Raw genomic sequence first — 19215 nt, 5'->3', positions numbered from 1 at the left:
AGGTGTGTTTGCTGAAAAAGTAGTTTGACCAAATAACTGTAGTTCTGTGTTTCTGTCCTTCTGTGAATGTTCTTTCGTGTCTATTCCATTTATGTTGGAGACAAGAGGAAAAATGCCCATTAAGATTTTGCTACATGCACTAATGTCACGCAACACAGGGATGATGTGTAGTGTAAAACAGACTAACACTGGGTCTCATTTGTTTGGTGTCTCTTGGCTGTTCACAGGTCATTTTTTCTAAAGACTCTAAACTTGATACATGTAAGCTTTAGACTTTTAATACGTCAAAGAATTGCTTTTGTATTAACTTTGACGTGAGTCTAATTAGACTTAAGCAGGTTGTGTCTGATCTAATGAAAAGACAAACATCCTTTTTTTGTTTGTTTACTGATAAAGAATAAGGAGTATCCTCAGCTACAAGGAGTATTGGCAGGATAAGGTCAAAGGTCTCTCGATCACACAGTCACACAGTATTTCATTGTTTTGTCATATGCAGCAACACCAACACCTGTTCTAACTACATCATAGGTAGATTTGGAAACCCTGAGTTGCCTTAAAAACCTGATAACCACTTTCGTGTGACCTCTTGACCTGATCAGAATTGACTAAAATGATGATTTTCATGTATTCACTTTTATTTTGCACAGAAAGATTTGACCTTTAGTTGCTGGACCAAGCAGATTTACATTTTATACACAGACACACACACAGACAAAAACTGCTGTGTGTGAGTCTGATGTTGCTGTTGTAACTATGATGCTTACAGGGAGCAAGTTTAAAGGGGCATTTTCAAGGCTAGTCATAAATCTTCAGTCAATAACAACCCACCAGGCTGTGCTGTGAGGTAGCAGTGAGAACAATGAGAACACCTGAGCGTAAAAAGGAAGTACTTTTTGTTTCTGTGAAATAGCTCCAAGCCAGTAGGACTCTGTCTTAACCTGCTTTGGTTTTATGTTTCATTCTGGAGGCATGTGGGTTTTAAACAGCATAAAGTACAGTCTTCCATGGAAAGCTGAACTGACTGACGAATGTCGGTTGGAAAGAATTTACACATCGGCCAACCTCACTGGGTGTCTCACTGCCTCCATCAGGATTTTGGTGGATGAGCCTAACAGAAAGAAGTTTAAACTCAAATAGCAAAGAAAAATAACACATCGGTCTGTGATGGATTGTAATTAATGATGTAATATAAAAGAGGTCACCTAAACACATGAGATATCAATGGAAAGCCCAGGATGTCCTGGACTTAGTATATCGGGACTTAGCAGGATAGCTTAAATAAGTCAAAAGATATAGACCAAAAACAAATGTCCATTACAGAGGACATAAATGGATAGGTTGGTTCTTAGGAGGATATAACACATCAAAGTTCTCATTACCCATTCTCATATTTACATAACATTTATAATCTTTATAAACATTTGACTCTGTGGCCATAAAAAGAAATGCCTCTGTTAAGGTTCAAAATTGAGGAAGGAGAGTACAAACAAGCAGGTCCAGAAGATCTTGGTCAAACAATGATTTTAATGACTACACACGTGTGGGAAGAACACTCTGTACGCAGACAGCAAGTGATCTTAATCAAAGCATGAACAGATATTTTATACCATCAGGGCTTGATTTACTGACGCCCCTTCATGCGTCACAGACAGGATATATACACATACGTCAATATCAAAACAACCATGACTTTTAACACAGAACATCATCTTCTATTTTCATGGCCGATTCCTCCGGTCAACCTTTCAGTTCCTCTTTCTTGCCGAGAAGACAAGGACGGTTCCTCTTTTACCGAGACACTTTCACCGTTACAATCCAGACATGACTAATCTCTCTCTCCTCTAAATAAATCTAACTCATGTGTGTGTGTCACGACCTCACATGCTCTCTGTGTCACCTCTTCACCTACTAACTGTCTGTGTCTCGTCCTCAAATGCTCTTTCTCAATTCACCTGTTGCACTTCTGACCTTTCACTAGACCAGAGGCTCACTGAGACTATGTGTATGTCTTCTACTAAATAAATGTTTTAACCAAGAACCTCTACTAAAACCTTAATATAAAATGACCTGATATAAGTGTTTTGTAAGCATGTACGCAGTTTTAACCTTCTATAGCTCCAAGTCACTTGCACAATAGATTGTCCGGACATCGCGCCGAACAAAGCTTCCAACCCCCAATTAATTGACCGAGCTCCAACTCTTTAATAAGCACAGATATGCATTGTGTATAAAATAGTCATAACTGCACCTGAAATACAAGGTCAACATCATCATAAACATCTTAAGGCCATCTTAAAGCTATCTGTTACATTGTTAAAGCCTCGTCTTAGCCTGCTGCTCAAAATAACTTTCACTTCTGCAAACTCTCTGCAAGCCTGTTTCCTGTCAGCCTGTGACTTTTAGCCTTTCTGAAAGACACACACTGTTCAACCCCTGAATGCAATATCCATGCTGCAGATTATATTTATTATTTAACAATAGCAGTAAAATAATTTCCCTGCTCCACACCTCCTTTCAGTGGTCACTCCCCTTGTATGTTTGTCCTCTGTTTTGCGTATCTCCTGATATAAGCAGCACCTTTCCCTGCTCTGAATTGCATTCTTTCTCCTGTTCAGTCACGTAGAGCTCCTGGTCTTTCATCTCTACAGCCTAATACAACAGAAAGGCATCTTTCAGGTAACACAAAAACCCTAAAGTGTTGTGTTTTTAAGTTGTGTTTGGTTGTAATGAGATCAGTGAAGAACAGCCTTTTATTTTTGCAGAATACATCTTAGCTTTTGATTTTCAAGTAGTCAAAGACTTGCTTTTGTATAAACGTTGACTCCAGTGTTATAAAACTTAATCAGGTTCCTTTTGCCTTACTGAGTAGACAGACATCTCTTATGTGTTAAGGTTGACCTATGTACTCCTTCAGGAGAATGCACCTCAGAATATGGAGGAAGAAACATGTTTATTACATTAACACAGACTCACACACAACAATACACACAACTCTGTTCTTAATTTTGTAACTGTGGAAATAGTTTGGGAAGTATTTTATTTCCAAAGAGAGGCATTTTCAAGGCTATTCATAAATCTTGTGTAAATAACAATAGTTAGGTAAATAACAGTGAGGCAGCAGTGACAATCACCTGAGTCTGAAGGGGTACTTGTTTCTGTGAAAATGCTCCAAACCAGTAGGACCCTGTCTCAACTTTCATTGTGTGTTATATTCACAATTGCCACTGTAACCAAATAATAATGGATTGGATTTATATAGCGCTTTTCAAGGCACCCAAAGCGCTTTACAATACCACTATTCATTCACTCTCACATTCATACACTGGTGGAGGCAGCTACAGTTGTAGCCACAGCTGCCCTGGGGCAGACTGACAGAGGCGAGGCTGCCATATCGCGCCATCGGCCCCTCTGGCCAACACCAGTAGGCAAGTAGGGTAAAGTGTCTTGCCCAAGGACACAACGACCAGGACAGAGAGCCCAGGGATCGAACCGGCGACCTTCCGGTTACGCGATTTCCAACCCCCTGAGTCGCCCACAAAATTAAACAAAATTAAAGTTAAAAACCAAAATGTCTCTTCCAGCGAACATTAAAAAAAAATCTTCGATGTAATGTTAAGTCTTTTGTGTGATTTGGTGCTTCTCAAATTAATTAATGAATAATCCAAAAAGTAGCGATATTAATGCTAAAAAAAAAAAAACAAGAAAAGAAAGAAAAATATTTCCTCCAAACAAAGCTTCTAAATTTTAAATGCGCAAATCAGTCCGTGCATGATTACATTGCTCCGCCCATCAAAAAGTCGACTGCGCGATATCGCCTCATTTATTGGAATGGTAAATGGCCTGTATTTATATAGCGCCTTACTAGTCCCTAAGGACCCCAAAGCGCTTTACATATCCAGTCATCCACCCATTCACACACACAATCACACACTGATGATGGCAAGCTACATTGTAGCCACAGCCACCCTGGGGCACACTGACAGAGGCGAGGCTGCCGAACACTGGCGCCACCGGGCCCTCTGACCACCACCAGTAGGCAACGGGTGAAGTGTCTTGCCCAAGGACACAACGACCGAGACTGTCCAAGCCGGGGCTCGAACCGGCAACCTTCCGATTACAAGGCGAACTCCCAACTCTTGAGCCACGATCGCCCTACATTTACATATCGGCCAACCATACTGTCTGTCTCACTGCCTTTATCAAGATTTTGGTGGATGAGTGTAATAAAGTTTCTGGCCACACTCTTTACTCCCTCATCTAAAACTGGATGCTGGCCTTACAGAAAGAAGGCAGACACAAGTTGGAATATAATTAAGGACATTTAGACATCTAATGTATTTGGGTATGCAAAATGAGGTACTTTTACTGTTTTCATTGCACATTTGCAGCTTGGTCCAGAAACTGAACTCCTGGTCAGTTACTAGGACCATACTGCCAAATTCACCTGCTTCTTGGAAGATTTTCTTTCCTTCCCTGCTAACCCCGAAGTAGCTGTGACACACTTCCTTTCTTCATTTTTTCAGTGGAAATACATTTTAAAACAATGATCTTTGCCAATTTGCAGAGAACACGTCATATTCTGATTAAACATTCATTTATGGTCACTTTTTGCACCAGTGGTGATAAAAGGAGCTGTGTCTTATCAGTGGTCCCTCCCCTTGCTTTTTCCTCCTTAGCACATAACCTTGTATAACCAGCTCCATTCTCTGCTTTCATTTTTATTCTTTCTCCTGTCCTGTCATGTAGAGTGTGTTTCTCTTAAACTGTTGGGCCACAGCGTAATACCACAGAAGGAAACTTTCAGCTATTTGGCTGTAATGAGATTAAACCTGATGTGTTAACAACTTCCTCTTTCTGCATCCTAACCTTATTCATCAGTCTACAGAGTGTAAATCCTCTACACTATGTCATCTAACCAATCATTCAAAAACCAACATGAAGAGGCCTACGCCTCCCTGATGAAAGGCCTGAAGGAGCTGGACCTACAGGGACCCTATGTTCCCAGTGACCTGGTCCTGATCGGAGACCATGCCTTTCCTGTAGCAATGAACAGTCGAGGTCAGGTGCTGATGGCTGCCTCTCTGTACGGCAGTGGAAGGATTGTGGTCCTGGGTCATGAGGGCTACTTGACAACCTTTCCTGCTCTGGTAGAAAATGCTGTGACCTGGCTGAGAGGTGATGGATCTGATAACCTCTCTGTAAGGGTGCACAGAAAAGTCAGTGCAGTTGCTGATAACCTCCAAAAACCCAGCTTCCAAGTAGAAGTTGTGGGAGCTTTCAGTGACAGACTGGGAGTTGGTGTTTATGTGACCGATGCCTACAGTGTGGGCTCAGACCCAACAGAGCTGGTGGCGTTTCTGAAAGCTGGAGGAGGGGTGCTGATAGCTGGGCAGGCGTGGCATTGGGCTGCAACTCACCCCAAAGAGAACACACTGCATCAGTTTGATGGGAATAAAGTGTCAGGAGTGGCAGGAATCTACTTCACTGAGCGTTATGGTGAGGCGGAGAACCTGCCCGTCTACCCTCAGATCCCGTCCTCCTGGAAGTCATTAGCGTGAGTATTCTATATAGCTCTGTTTTACTGCACGTTTACAAAAGTTCCACTTTCCATATAATAACTTTTTGTGTGACCTTTTGAGCTTTTGAAAACAGTTTTTCTCTCATTGAAAGAGTCTTCCTAAGGTTAAATTTGGGACTGATACCATTTCTTTATTAGCTAATTTAATTTATATTGGGATCTTCCCCTCCCAGCATTCCTGGATCTTGGATGAGGGGAGGATCATCCACAAAAGTCCATCAAAGGACTTAGTTTGTGTGTGTGTGTGTGTGTGTGTGTGTGTGTGTGTGTGTGTGTGTGTGTGTGTGTGTGTGTGACTCTATCTTTTCAGAAAAGTCAGTTTATGTCATGTTCCTGGGTCGAGCGACCCAGTGTTTGAGTTTTATGTATCTTTTGTATTCATTTGTGCCCTAGTTTAGCTCATCCAGTTTATTTTGAGATTGCTGTTTAGTCCTTTGTTCCTTGGTTGTTTATGTCATCTCCCCCTGTACTAAGTCTCCCTGGTTCATGCGTCATGTCTGCGTGGTTATGTTTAATTCATGTCATGTCTAATCTCCATGTTTCCTGTTTTTTCCTTTGAAAGTCTGTATTCAATGTCAGTGTATTCAGTTTCACTTCTCCTGTCCTGTCGTTAGGTTCATGTGTGTCATGCTGTGCTCCCATGTGTGGCCACTTCCCCTGATCATCCCTCATGTGTATTTAGTCTCTGGCTGTGTCCCAATTCAGGGTCTGTACGCTTGAAGTACGCATTTTAAATGCAGTTACGTCACCGCCACGCAACGACGGCTGTCCCAACCCAAGTGTACTTCAAATGCATACTCCAAATGCTCCGTCGATTTCCCCAAATATCAAGCATGGTCCGGTGCACGCTTCGTGGTCCCATATATCCCACAATTCATAGCGCGGCGGTGGGTGTGGAGAATTTTGCCGCAAAATACGGCAGAATGGAGCGGTCGGAGAGGTTTGTTTTTTTTTTCCAAACTTCATTGAAATTATAAAGCGAACAGTCAGTCATTCCAGTTCAGTTTGTACAGTAGACATACAAGGCAAATAAGAGTAACAATATACAGTACAATGAAATAAGAAGGATAAATAAATAAAGGGAAAAAAAAGAAAAAAGACAAAAAGGGGGGGAATGTGACAGACTTCATAACAACTTTGTACTTGAAAGTTGTGACAGCTCATTCGTTAAACATTTCTGAATTAATTTCAATCAATAATAAACCTTTTTTATTGGAAGTTAGAGTAAGAGAGTTTAAGTAATATTCAATTTCAATCAAAAACAAATTAAATGATGGGGTTGAGTTTTGAAATTTACATTTATGTATATGGAATTTCCCTAATAAGATGGAGCGGCCGAAGAGTGAACTGTCAAAAGTACTGAATATGACATCACTTATTTATGTGCGAATGTTTAATAATTAAAGTCAGTCATATATCCACAAACACAACAAGCTGAAAGTCAGTGATATATGTATATGTGTGTATATATATATATATGTGTGTGTGTGTGTGTGTGTGTGTGTGTGTGTGTGTGTGTGTGTGTGTGTGTGTGTATCTATATATATATCTATATATCTCTATATATATATCTATATATATATCTATATATAGATGTATATAGATATATGTATAAAAACACCCAGCACGCCCCTGCGGGCGGTTTATCCTTCAAGCTCGGGTCCTCTATCAGAGGCCTGGGAGCTTGAGGGTACTGCGCAGTATCTTAGCTGTTCCCAGGACTGCGCTCTTCTGGACAGAGATTTCCGATGTTGTTCCCGGGATCTGCTGGAGCCACTCGCCTAGCTTGGGAGTCACCGCACCTAGTGCTCCGATTACCACGGGGACCACCGTTACCTTCACCCTCCACATCCTCTCGAGCTCTTCTCTGAGCCCTTGGTATTTCTCCAGCTTCTCGTGTTCCTTCTTCCTGATATTGCTGTCATTCGGAACCGATACATCGATCACTACGGCCGTCTTCTTCTGTTTGTCTACCACCACTATGTCTGGTTGGTTAGCCACCACCATTTTGTCCGTCTGTATCTGGAAGTCCCACAGGATCTTAGCTCGGTCATTCTCCACCACCCTTGGGGACGTCTCCCATTTTGACCTCGGGACTTCCAGGTTATACTCGGCACAGATGTTCCTGTACACTATGCCGGCCACTTGGTTATGGCGTTCCATGTATGCCTTGCCTGCTAGCATCTTGCACCCTGCTGTTATGTGCTGGATTGTCTCTGGGGCATCTTTACACAGCCTGCACCTGGGGTCTTGCCTGGTGTGATAGACCCCAGCCTCTATGGATCTTGTGCTCAGAGCTTGTTCTTGTGCTGCCATGATTAGTGCCTCTGTGCTGTCTTTCAGTCCAGCTTTGTCCAGCCACTGGTAGGATTTCTGGATATCAGCCACATCCTCTATCTGCCTGTGGTACATACCATGCAGGGGTCTGTCCTTCCATGATGGTTCCTTGTCTCCCTCCTCTTTCTTGGGTTTCTGCTGCCTGAGGTATTCACTGAGCACTCGGTCAGTTGGGGCCATCTTCCCAATGTATTCTTGGATGTTCCTTGTCTCATCCTGGACTGTGGTGCTGACACTCACCAGTCCCCGGCCCCCTTCCTTCCGCTTAGCGTACAGCCTCAGGGTGCTGGACTTGGGGTGAAACCCTCCATGCATGGTAAGGAGCTTTCTTGTCTTTATGTCAGTGGCTTCTATCTCCTCCTTTGGCCAGCCTATTACCCCAGCAGGGTACCTGATCACGGGCAGGGCGTACGTGTTGATGGCCCGGATCTTCTTCTTACCATTCAGCTGACTCCTCAGGACTTGCCTGACCCTCTGCAGGTACTTGGTGGTTGCAGCTTTTCTAGCGGCCTCTTCATGGTTCCCATTCGCCTGCGGGATCCCCAGGTACTTGTAACTGTCCTCTATGTCTGCAATGTTGCCTTCTGGTAGTTTGATCCCCTCAGTTCTGACTACCTTCCCTCTCTTTGTTACCATCCGACTACACTTCTCCAGTCCGAACGACATTCCAATGTCATTGCTGTATAGCCTGGTAGTGTGGATCAGTGAATCAATGTCTCGTTCACTCTTGGCATACAGCTTGATGTCATCCATGTACAGGAGGTGGCTGACAACTGCTCCGTTCTGTAGTCGGTATCCGTAGTCAGTCTTGTTAATGATCTCACTGAGGGGGTTCAGGCCTATGCAGAACAGCAGTGGGGACAGAGCATCTCCTTGGTAGATCCCGCACTTGATGGTGACTTGTGATATGGGCTTGGAGTTGGCCTCTAGTGTTGTACGCCACATCCCCATTGAGTTCCTGATGAAGGCTCTTAGGGTCCCATTGATCTTGTACAATTCTAGGCATTCCAGTATCCAGCTGTGGGGCATTGAGTCATAGGCCTTCTTGTAATCAATCCAGGCAGTGCACAGGTTGGTCTTGCAGTCTCGGCTGACTGTTCTGTCTACCAGTAGCTGGTGTTTTGCGCCTCTGGTATTCTTGCCAATTCCTTTCTGTGTCCCGCTCATGTATTGACCCATGTGCCTGTTCATCTTAGCCGATATGATGCCTGACAGGAGCTTCCATGTAGTACTGAGGCAGGTTATTGGTCGGTAGTTGGAGGGGACCGGTCCCTTCTTGGGGTCCTTGGGGATCAGGACGGTCCGACCTTCGGTTAGCCATTCCGGGTGTCTCTCGTTAACTAGCAGCTGGTTCATTTGTGCTGCCAGACGCTCGTGGAGTGCAGTCAGCTTCTTCAGCCAGTAGGCGTGAACCATGTCGGGCCCTGGTGCTGTCCAACTCTTCATACTGGAGACCCTTTCTTGGATATCTGCCATTGTGATGGTTACTGGACCCTGTTCAGGGAGGTCGCTGTGGTCTGCCCTCAGATCCACTAGCCACTGAGCATTGCCGTTATGGGTTGCGTCCTTCTCCCATATGCTCTTCCAGTATTGCTCCGTCTCCAGCCTTGGTGGTGCTGTTCTCTTATTATTATTGTTCCCTTGCCACTGAGAGTACACCTTTGCTGGTTCTGTGGAGAACAGCTGGTTTATTCTCCTGCCTTCTATCTCTCTGGTGTACCTCCTCAAGCGGCTGGCCAAGGCTGTGAGTCTTTGCTTGGCAGTTTCCAAGGCCTCAGGTATGGACAGCTTGCTGTATTTCTCATGCACCTTCTTTGTCGCACCTTTCTGCAACTCAGTTAGTTGGCTAACCTCTCTCCGTGCTACTTTGATCTTGCCCTCTAGCCTCCTTCTCCATGGAGGGTACTGCCCCTTGTGGCTGTTCAACTTGTAGCCAAGCATCTCACTGATCACTGCTGCCGTATTGTAGATCAGCTTGTTAGTGTCGGTAATCGTGGTTGTAGGTATTGTCCGTAGTGCTGCATTAACATCATCTAGCAGACCTTCTGAGGGTACTTCACGTAATCTTGGTAACCGGCTACGGGGGATCCAGGTTTCAAGCTTGGCCATGATCCTATTTTTCAGGTCAGTTCCTATCGCACTCAACAATCCTTCTCCTATCGCACTTGGGGCTATGTACCCAATCTCGGGTGGGGGTGATGATATCTCCCCCCTGACCTGGCGTCCTGACTCCTCCTTGCCGTAGGATTTGTGTTGTACCTCGTCAATCTCTAGCTGTGAGAGCAGTCCCTTCTTTCGAATGTTGGAACACTGAGCTACTAGTTGTTTCGCCGTCATTGTGGATGTTGGGTATCAAAGAATCCATAGGTCCCTCATCCTATTCATGTAGCCCCTTCCGCCGGGGTTACTTGCGTAGTAGCATTCCTATATATATATATATATATATATATATATATATATATATATATATATATATATATATATATATATAATGGTGGTGGCTAACCAACCAGACATAGTGGTGGTAGACAAACAGAAGAAGACAGCCGTAGTGATCGATGTAGCGGTTCTGAATGACAGCAATATCAGGAAGAAGGAACACGAGAAGCTGGAGAAATACCAAGGGCTCAGAGAAGAGCTCGAGAGGATGTGGAGGGTGAAGGTAACGGTGGTCCCCGTGGTAATCGGAGCACTAGGTGCGGTGACTCCCAAGCTAGGCGAGTGGCTCCAGCAGATCCCGGGAATAACATCGGAGATCTCTGTCCAGAAGAGCGCAGTCCTGGGAACAGCTAAGATACTGCGCAGGACCCTCAAGCTCCCAGGCCTCTGGTAGAGGACCCGAGCTTGAAGGATAAACCGCCCGCAGGGGCGTGCTGGGTGTTTTTATATATATATATATATATATATATATATATATAGATAGATAGATAGATAGATAGATAGATAGATAGATAGATAGATAGATAGATAGATAGATAGATAGATGTAGATAGATATATCATAATAATCTGACAATACTATAATATTGGCCATATTATATTTACATTACCACAGTGAGATGACTTTAGTCTCATGAACAACATTAACTAATTGTTATTTACTAACTAATCTTAAATGACTGTTCAGCACAGAAGTGAAGCCCAACAATCATGTTTTACAGTCCCGTGGTCTCAGCCTCAGATACTCAACTAATCAAAGTGATGTCATGACAAAAATGAATGACCAACAAAACATTTTTCTCCTTCATTTCTGTCAAACAATGCTGTATGTCACGTGTCTCGCGGTTAGTAACATGGTTGCTAGGCAACCTGAACAGCGCGACGAAGCGTATACCGTCCCATTTCACAAGCCTCTCACTTCCGCACTTCTCGTACTTATAGTACGCACCGTACGTAGTACGCGTAGTGCGCATACTTCAAGCGTGCAGACCCTGAATTGGGACACAGCCTCTGTGTTTCATACAGTCTGTGTCACGTCGTCTGTGTTCCCACCCTCCATGTCCTCCCAGCCAGTCTGTACATCATCGTCATTTGACCTTAGAACTGAAGAAGCTTCTCGGATGAGAGGTGAAACGTCTTCAAGTAACTTAAAGAAGTCCAGACGCTTTTCTTTGCAAGCTCCTTTGATCATCGTCATGGTTTTCTGAGTCTCCTTAGTTTATCAGTATCTGTTTCCCAGTTTAGTTTAGGTTCAGTTTAGTCACGGTGTTTCTGCTTTGTGTTGAGACCTGTCATCAGCCACAATAAAGGCTCGCTTTCAGTTTAAGTTTACTTCGGTCTACTCTCTTGTGTTCGCACCTGGGTCCACCACACACACCCCCGCACGGTCTGTCCCCTCAGATCGTGACAGTTTATTTTTACAGAGTTTATATAGTTTTCACAAATAGGTTAATTTACAAACCACTGATTTTTTTTTATATGAAGAAATGTGTACAATTATTCTTAAATCACTTTAATTCTGCACGTCACTTTTCTATTCCACTTTTCAAATACAGGACAGGCAGGGATTTCAAGGATGACTTGGGGTTCTTACTCCAGGGGGTTTCAGAATTCAACCTCTCCTCTGAGTATCTGTGTTCTGAGGTTCTAGTCCACAGCCCACTAGCCTTTCCCATCGGGACTACAGAAGATGGACGACCATTCCTGGCAGGAGCCTACTATGGGCGAGGACGAGTCCTTGTGGTTACACATGAAAGATGTCTTGAAGTTGAGGTAGAGTCAACATTAAATGTTAGTCATAAAATTTCAAAGTCAAAATCTTTAGAGGGTTAGGTATTAGACCTCAGGATGATTGAAGTGAAATGTGTGCTGATTGGACTTGTCTTTGATATATCACCAAATCCATGACTTCCTTTGCTGCTGCTTTCCTTTGATTTTAGAGTATGGCTCCATTTTGGAGAAACACCATTCACTGGTTGGATGAAGGGCGCAGAGGGGTTGTTGGTGTCATGGTGGATCCTGCACTCAAAGTTCTGAGTGAGTCTGGGCTGAAGTGCGAGAAGACAAACTTCAGGAAAGACCTCAGCGTGTTTGTGTGTACAGCGTATATCACTGAGCATTTGGAGGAAATTCAAAACTTTGTGGCAGAGGGAGGAGGCCTGCTGATTGGAGGACATGCCTGGTACTGGGCGCAGACACATGCTGGGCAAAATCCACTTACAGATTTCTCAGGTATGAAAATGCACCACAAGGGTTTCAAAATATACAGAGTAGAAATACTGGTAGTGTTCTTATTTTCCACCTAATTGTCCATGTGTAAAATGTGTTGTATACATGCAGTGCTGTAACAGACTTATACATTATAAGGTGTGATATGTTGTGATAAGTCAAGGATCAAAAAGGAGTCTTCTCATTAGTGGTCAAAAACAAAGTCAAGACATTTCCAACCACATGACTCAAAGTCAAACTGGCTTTACTTTTTTTCAGGGAACAAGATCCTGAACCAAATGGGATTGAGCCTGTTAGGAGAAACAATCCGTGCAGGAACATACAAAGCCTTTGTACCCAGCTGGCCGATTAAAGATACTTACCACTTCCGCCACCTTCTACACCGCTTTGCTGCCCATGTGACTACAGGTGTAGAACTTAGCAAGCATGAGGAGGGATGTCTTAAAAAGCTGGGCAATGACTGTGATGCTTATTTGCGCACAAAGGCACATGGCTGCTTCTATTACACTCAAGTGTTGGCTGCACTCACTGACATGTTAAAGAGGTCAGGCCTGCCACAGGTGAGTAGAGAAAAAACATTTGAACAGCACAGACTAGTGCACTGATGATTATATGGCAGCTGTTAACCACTAAGATGTTACACTAATATGTTCTTCTTTCAAGGTGAGTGACAGCTGCCCTGCAAAGACGCCAAAAGACCATCTACTCCTCAGTTTGGGATCACCTGTATACGAGTTTTGCCTAAATCCTGAGGCCCTCCTGCCCTACCTCATCAAGGATAGGCCACTGATGCCAGACGTCTATAACCACAGGCTCAAGATCGATGTTACCACAACAGGTCAGATTTCATGTTTGTGGACAAATGTGTCAACTGTGAATATGTCACAACTAGTGTGCAAGCCACACTTAAACACAAAACTTAGTGGGTCAGATTCAGTGAGTTTATTTACAGTCCAAGTGATTTGATAACTGCTTACAAAATCTTCAAGCAAGAGAAAATCCACAGTTTCTATCTACTAAGTCTGTAGGAACTCGTAGTGTTCACTAGTCAAATCCCTAACTTCCGATCCCACATGACACAGAAACGGATTCTCCCCCACAAATTTCTCTCTCTCAGAGATAGACGCCCAGTGACACCTTTTTTTTCAAATTTGTGTGTGTGTGTGTGTGTGTGTGTGTGTGTGTGTGTGTGTGTGTGTGTGTGTGTGTGTGTGTTAGATGGGGAAGAGTGGATCAGCACTGGTCTCTACCTCTCTCCTTGTATGAGTACCTACATGGTGATGCCAACTGAGATTATCAACAAGGAGTGGAAGGTGAAACCTACAAAATTGTATAATTTAAAGGTCTTTCTCCTTCTGATGACACTACATGTTCATGAAAACCTCAAGTGAGGTTTGCATGACTCCTTTTTACCCTTTGTAACTGTAACAAGGTCCATTTGTAGTTTCAGCCATTTCAAAGATTGATGTAACGACCATGACATCACCCACAGGTGAAGCTCTGTTTTGAAGCTTTTGGGAGTGTTGAGTTATGCTGTGTTGTGCTGCGTGGCGTGCCGCAACAGCCCCTTAGGGTCTGCCTGTTTGCAGCAAAGGTTCATTCAATCTAAAGGACCAGCCCCACTTGATTTTTTTCTGTCATTTAACAGCTCAAACCATCCCTGAAATCTCTTACTTGATTGGACGATATTGACACAGGAAACTAATAGCACACCACAAGAAAGAAAATGTAATCATGACAACTGCTTTGTAAATCATTCCTGAATGCACTCTGTATTCAGGAATGGGGCTGTTTGCAAAGGCGACAGGTGTTGTAATTTGACGCTAAATCCAATAGATTTTCCATTTTATCTACAGATTCAGATAGGCTGTCAAACTGATGACCTACATGACAAGGATGAGCTGAAGAGACCACCACGTGTTCATGAGCGATTTCCTGTTACATCAGAGATGATGCATGTGTCCAACCTGTGGGGGGGGCTCATCTACCTGGTGGCCCCACCCAACACACAAGTGAAGGGGTTGGAGATCATAGTGCAGAAAGCTGTAACTGTTCCATATTACAAGTCTGGTAAGTCTGTGGTTTATAACAGTGCTGTGTACTTTATGTCCATGGAGTTAATGGAAGATATCTGATAAGTCTTAATCTTATTCACTTGGATCACCTTCATTCTGATCCCAAGTGTTTTCAATGGACGATGCAGGTGAAACAATTTCAGTTCAACATGTTGAAAGTTAAGTAAAGAAAAGTAAACAAAAATCTAGTTAACAGCTTAACCCTCTCGTCTAAAACAGTGTACAAGGTTTGCTTAATTCTTATTATTCAAAGCCTTCAGCTTTACACAAAAGCCTGTTTTAAAACTTTAAAGGCTGTTTGAAGGGTGTAATCAAATGCATATGTGACGCTGAAAAATTACAGAAATACAAAATACAGATACTATAGAAAATGTTTATATTTTTTAAAATGCAGTAATTCAAAGCATTTTAATAGATCTGCTCCTCTCTTTGTTCTTTTCAGGTGCAACAACTGCAGCTGAATGGTTAAAGCTGCGCACGGCTCCTGGGCCCTGGACAGAGTTGGAGTTTGAAAACATCGTCCTCACCGTACCATCACATGTTGTTCGGGGTCTGGAGCACCCCGAGGAGGTGGCTGCTCTCTGGGATGAAATCATGAGGGCCATTGCGGATCTGGCTGCCAAATCACACAAATTTCCCCACAAGGAGCGCTTTGTGACAGATGTGCAGATTTCTGCTGGTAAGTGCACTTTGACTCCCAAGGACATGAAACTAGTCCCAACTCACTGTGGATGACAAACAATTTAACTAAAACATCATGTTCATGCTCAGTGTGATACATTTTTATATTTGTTTTTGACTCTGTTGATGAGAGGATGCAAAGATTTCTAGAAAACAAAATATATATACAAAGAAAGGATGAGGAATATCAACTAAAGTAGAGACTACTGGATTACTCACATACAACAAGATCAAGATGATCTGGCAAAGGGTGGGATTTGGGAACTGACATGTGTCAATTCTGGTAGGTGAAAGAGGCAGGAAAACAAAATGTCATGTATTTTTCTTCTGTTAAGGCTGGATGCATTCAGGTTATCCCATCATGGCACACCATGCCTCAGCTGCTGAAGTAGTTGATGTTAAAAAAGGTAAACAACTGTGGGGCCCCATCCATGAACTTGGACACAACCAACAGAGAAGCTGCTGGGAGTTCCGACCACACACCACAGAGTGTACATGCAACCTGTGGTCAGTGTATGTGAATGAAGAGGTGCTGGGCATCAACAGAGCACAGGTAGAGCAAATCAAGTGTTTTTGACAGTCTCATTTGTTTTATATTAGTCAACATCAAGAAAACTCTTTTTGTATCCTATCACAGCACATCACATACCTTTTTCGCTGTGATCACATGATTTCATAACTACATAACATAAATAGATTTAAAACTCTTCTTTGTTTTACATCAATCATCATCAGAAAACTCATGACTGAGTTTGCTGTGATCACATGATTTAGCAACTATCTCATTCCATGTTCTTTCGTGCAGGCTCATGGTGATTTGACTTTAGCTAAACGAAAGAGTCGAGTAGAGGAGTACATCAAGGGAGGAAGGAAACTCAGTGACTGGAGTGTGTGGGTTGCCCTGGAAACATATCTGCAGGTGAGAAATTATAGAGAAATTTTGCTTGATCCATAGTAAAGAAAACACTTGATATGAATACAGAGGTGGGTAGTAACTAGTTACATTTACTTGAGCAAGTTTTTGAAAAAACTTTGCTTTTAAAGTATACTCGACCCACCTCTGTATGAATAAGACTGAAAGTCCATATAGACTTGCAGACTTATAGTGAAGCTAACATTAAATGGTAACAGGTTCTGATGCTTTGGTCAAGAGATTATTGCTCCTAACAAAGAAGACAGCAAATAGTTTGGCTTGTTGTTATAATTACCTTCTCTGTAGCTCCAGGAAAAGTTTGGCTGGGATGCCTTTAAGAAGGTTTTTGCTGCGTACCACCACATGAGAGACTTTCCTGATGACAATGACACAAAGATGAACCTGTATGCTGAGACTTTCTCGCAGACTGTGGGGATGAACCTGACCGGCTTCTTCAAGGCCTGGGGCTGGCCCATCAAAACAGCCACTGAGGAAAAATTGTCCCAGCTGCCTCCCTGGAATGATCACCCCATGATCCAGTAAAAATGAACTGAACACAACTGCAGACTAAAAAAAGTCATTTTAGTTCTCCGCAGTGAAACTTCAGTTCATTAAATTAATCTTTTCATGACATTTATTTCAATCTTGCATTGTATCCCATTTGAAAAGCGAATGTAGCGGCTTCTTTCACACTACATGCCAGAATCATTTACTCCAAATTGTTGACCTTCCAAATTAAATAGAACATTTCTTAAATTTTAATTAGTGCTGTCAGTGTTAATCTCATTAAAATGACATTAACGCCATAACCACATTAAGGCAGCAAATCTCCTTCAGCAAGTTAACGTGGATCGCCCTGTGCACTGACGCATTAACGAGCTAACCGCGCAAACGCATTGATGCTGTGCAGCCCCGGGCACGGGCCAATCCACATTAATCATCCTGAAATAACCATGTAATACTTTCACTGAACTTTCTGGGATTTTCTTTGTTTCATGTCTGTGTTACATGACTGTACCTGCAGCATTGGATATAATAATTACTTTTTGCATCTTGACTGAGAATTGGTTCATACAATAAATGACACCAGTATAGTAATGCAAGTAATCTTGTTTACTTTTGTAATTAGGTTTTGTTATGCTCATGTTATTTTGGCTGCAAGGAGAGCAAAGTTATAACAATCAAAGAGCTGAAGTGAAACTGAGTGTTTAAAAACAGTGAAAAGTGTGACTGCAGCCACTGTCTGTTATTTTCAAACTTCATTTTGTGACCTTTGATGTTTTCCCCAAACTGTGCTGCAACATCCCTTTGTTTCTTAACTGAATTCTTGGAAAGACCAGTGGATGTTTTTCTTTGTTAATTCATTTTCATGTTTTGTATAGCCAGTAAAGCTGCTTGTACCAGCGCTTGAACTAGACATCTTTGACTGCAGTGTTTGTCTTAACTTTTAAAGTTGGCCACCTCTCTTTAGACCCATAGAGATAAATCACATCAGTCTTTCTAGAATGGTGGAATCTTCTCTTCTTTGCATTTTCAAATGCAGTGTTTGCCTCATCAAATCTAGAAATAAGAAATAAACATAAATTACAATGTACCAAAGTAAAGCGTTCTGTCCTTTCATCAGTGCTGTCATGAAGCTATTTGCATCCATCTTTTACATTATTTGACATTGGTAGCTGCAGTCGCTGAAAGCGCAGCTTATCTCATGGTCATAAGAAACTGTAGCTATCTCCATTTTGTGGGCAGACTCCATTAACAGTTACTGGAGACTTTCACAGTAAACTAATAGTAGAGCAGTGTGCCAGACAAGCTGCCACTGGCTCAACTTTTACTGGTCTAAAATCAGTTACAATCTGTGCTATGTGTGCATAGACAGCAATAACAATTACATGAGCGTCAATCCTTTATCTTTGGTAGCAACTCACAACTCGTGTAGTCTAATATCTCTGCTTTAATCATTATCAGTACTCCAAGAAAACCTTGGGAGAAAGTTGTGCAATTTTAAGTTGTTGTTAGAAATTTTATTTACACACTTAAAACATTGTGAACTATTATAATTCATATATATATATATATATATATATATATATATATATATATATATATATATATATATATGAAAATAAATTCCCTCTCGCCCCTGTGGGCGGTTGTTACGGTCGCTGACCTCTAGTGGCTCTCCCTCTGTAGAAGAGTTGTTTTTCTCCTTTTCTTGTGTTGCAGGTCTGCCTCATGAGCCGCAGCTGAGGTGTGTTCCAGCTCGTCAGCCACGGCATATAGGCTGCCATCCTAAACTGCCACACCCCCTGCCATTTTCCCCATGTTGCCAGAGCTGTGAGCTGTAGAGTTTTGGGCAGCGGGCCTTTGTGTGTATGTGTGTGAGAACTTACCCTCTGTGAACTTTGGTTTTTCTTTCTTTTATTGTGAGCGAAGGTGTGCCCTTATTGTGATAATTAGTTTGTCATTGTGGAAGCAGGTAGGGGTTCTCTGCCATTTTTGTTTCACCTGTTTTCTCCTGGTTTGGTTAGACAGGGAGCTCAGCCATTGTATTTTGTTTTTGGTTAGTGAGTACTTGGTTTTGATTTCTAGCTAAAAGGGGGTGTTTTGTTTATTGTTTTGGCCTTGGAGACCCTGAAGAAAAGAGCTTCCCTGTGTTTTTGTACTGTAGTAGTTTTAGGCAATAAATCTTGTATACTGACATCTCTTTCTCCAGTAGTTCATGTGTTCCCTTTCACTTTGTGTTACCCCTCACTCCAGTCGACACTCCGTTCATTAAGTGGGGCGTAACATAAGTGGGGGCTCGTCCGGGATTATTTGGGTTATGGCACAGTTTAGCCTGGGTGATTTTATAGCTAGGCCTGCATTGGACCAGCTTGATGCATGTCGGAAGGAGGATTTGTGTGCTGTTGCCGCGCATTATGACATCCTTGTGGCCAAGTCCATGAAGAAGAGCGAGTTAAAGAC

General features: G+C 42.7%; 1 protein-coding gene across 1 annotated transcript; it reads left to right on the top strand.

The window, feature by feature from the left end:
* The first annotated feature begins 4781 nt into the window (after positions 1-4781).
* On the top strand, positions 4782-17841 carry LOC146693435 (TRPM8 channel-associated factor homolog). Its single transcript, XM_085479291.1, has 11 exons — positions 4782-5554; positions 11910-12126; positions 12294-12585; positions 12841-13142; positions 13246-13420; positions 13801-13895; positions 14439-14652; positions 15100-15336; positions 15674-15891; positions 16144-16257; positions 16558-17841. The coding sequence occupies exons 1-11, from the start codon at positions 4905-4907 to the stop codon at positions 16792-16794; spliced, it is 2751 nt and encodes a 916-aa protein (XP_085335417.1). The 5' UTR covers positions 4782-4904; the 3' UTR covers positions 16795-17841.
* The last annotated feature ends 1374 nt before the right edge of the window (positions 17842-19215 follow it).

The sequence above is a fragment of the Copadichromis virginalis genome, linkage group LG14, assembly GCF_057382275.1.
Source record: "Copadichromis virginalis isolate Kocher_CV1m ecotype Utaka linkage group LG14, C_Virginalis_male_GT1.1, whole genome shotgun sequence".
NCBI lineage: Eukaryota > Metazoa > Chordata > Actinopteri > Cichliformes > Cichlidae > Copadichromis > Copadichromis virginalis.
The sequence above is the reverse complement of the archived record's forward strand: the minus strand, read 5'-3'. Positions and strand labels throughout refer to the sequence as shown.

Excerpts from the sequence above, each read along its gene's own strand:
- LOC146693435 (XM_085479291.1), top strand. The coding sequence starts at position 4,905 with ATGTCATCTAACCAATCATTCAAAAACCAACATGAAGAGGCCTACGCC. Across the intron at positions 12,586-12,840 it reads TCCACTTACAGATTTCTCAG|GGAACAAGATCCTGAACCAA; the intron begins GTATGAAAATGC and ends ACTTTTTTTCAG. Across the intron at positions 13,143-13,245 it reads AGAGGTCAGGCCTGCCACAG|GTGAGTGACAGCTGCCCTGC; the intron begins GTGAGTAGAGAA and ends TCTTCTTTCAAG.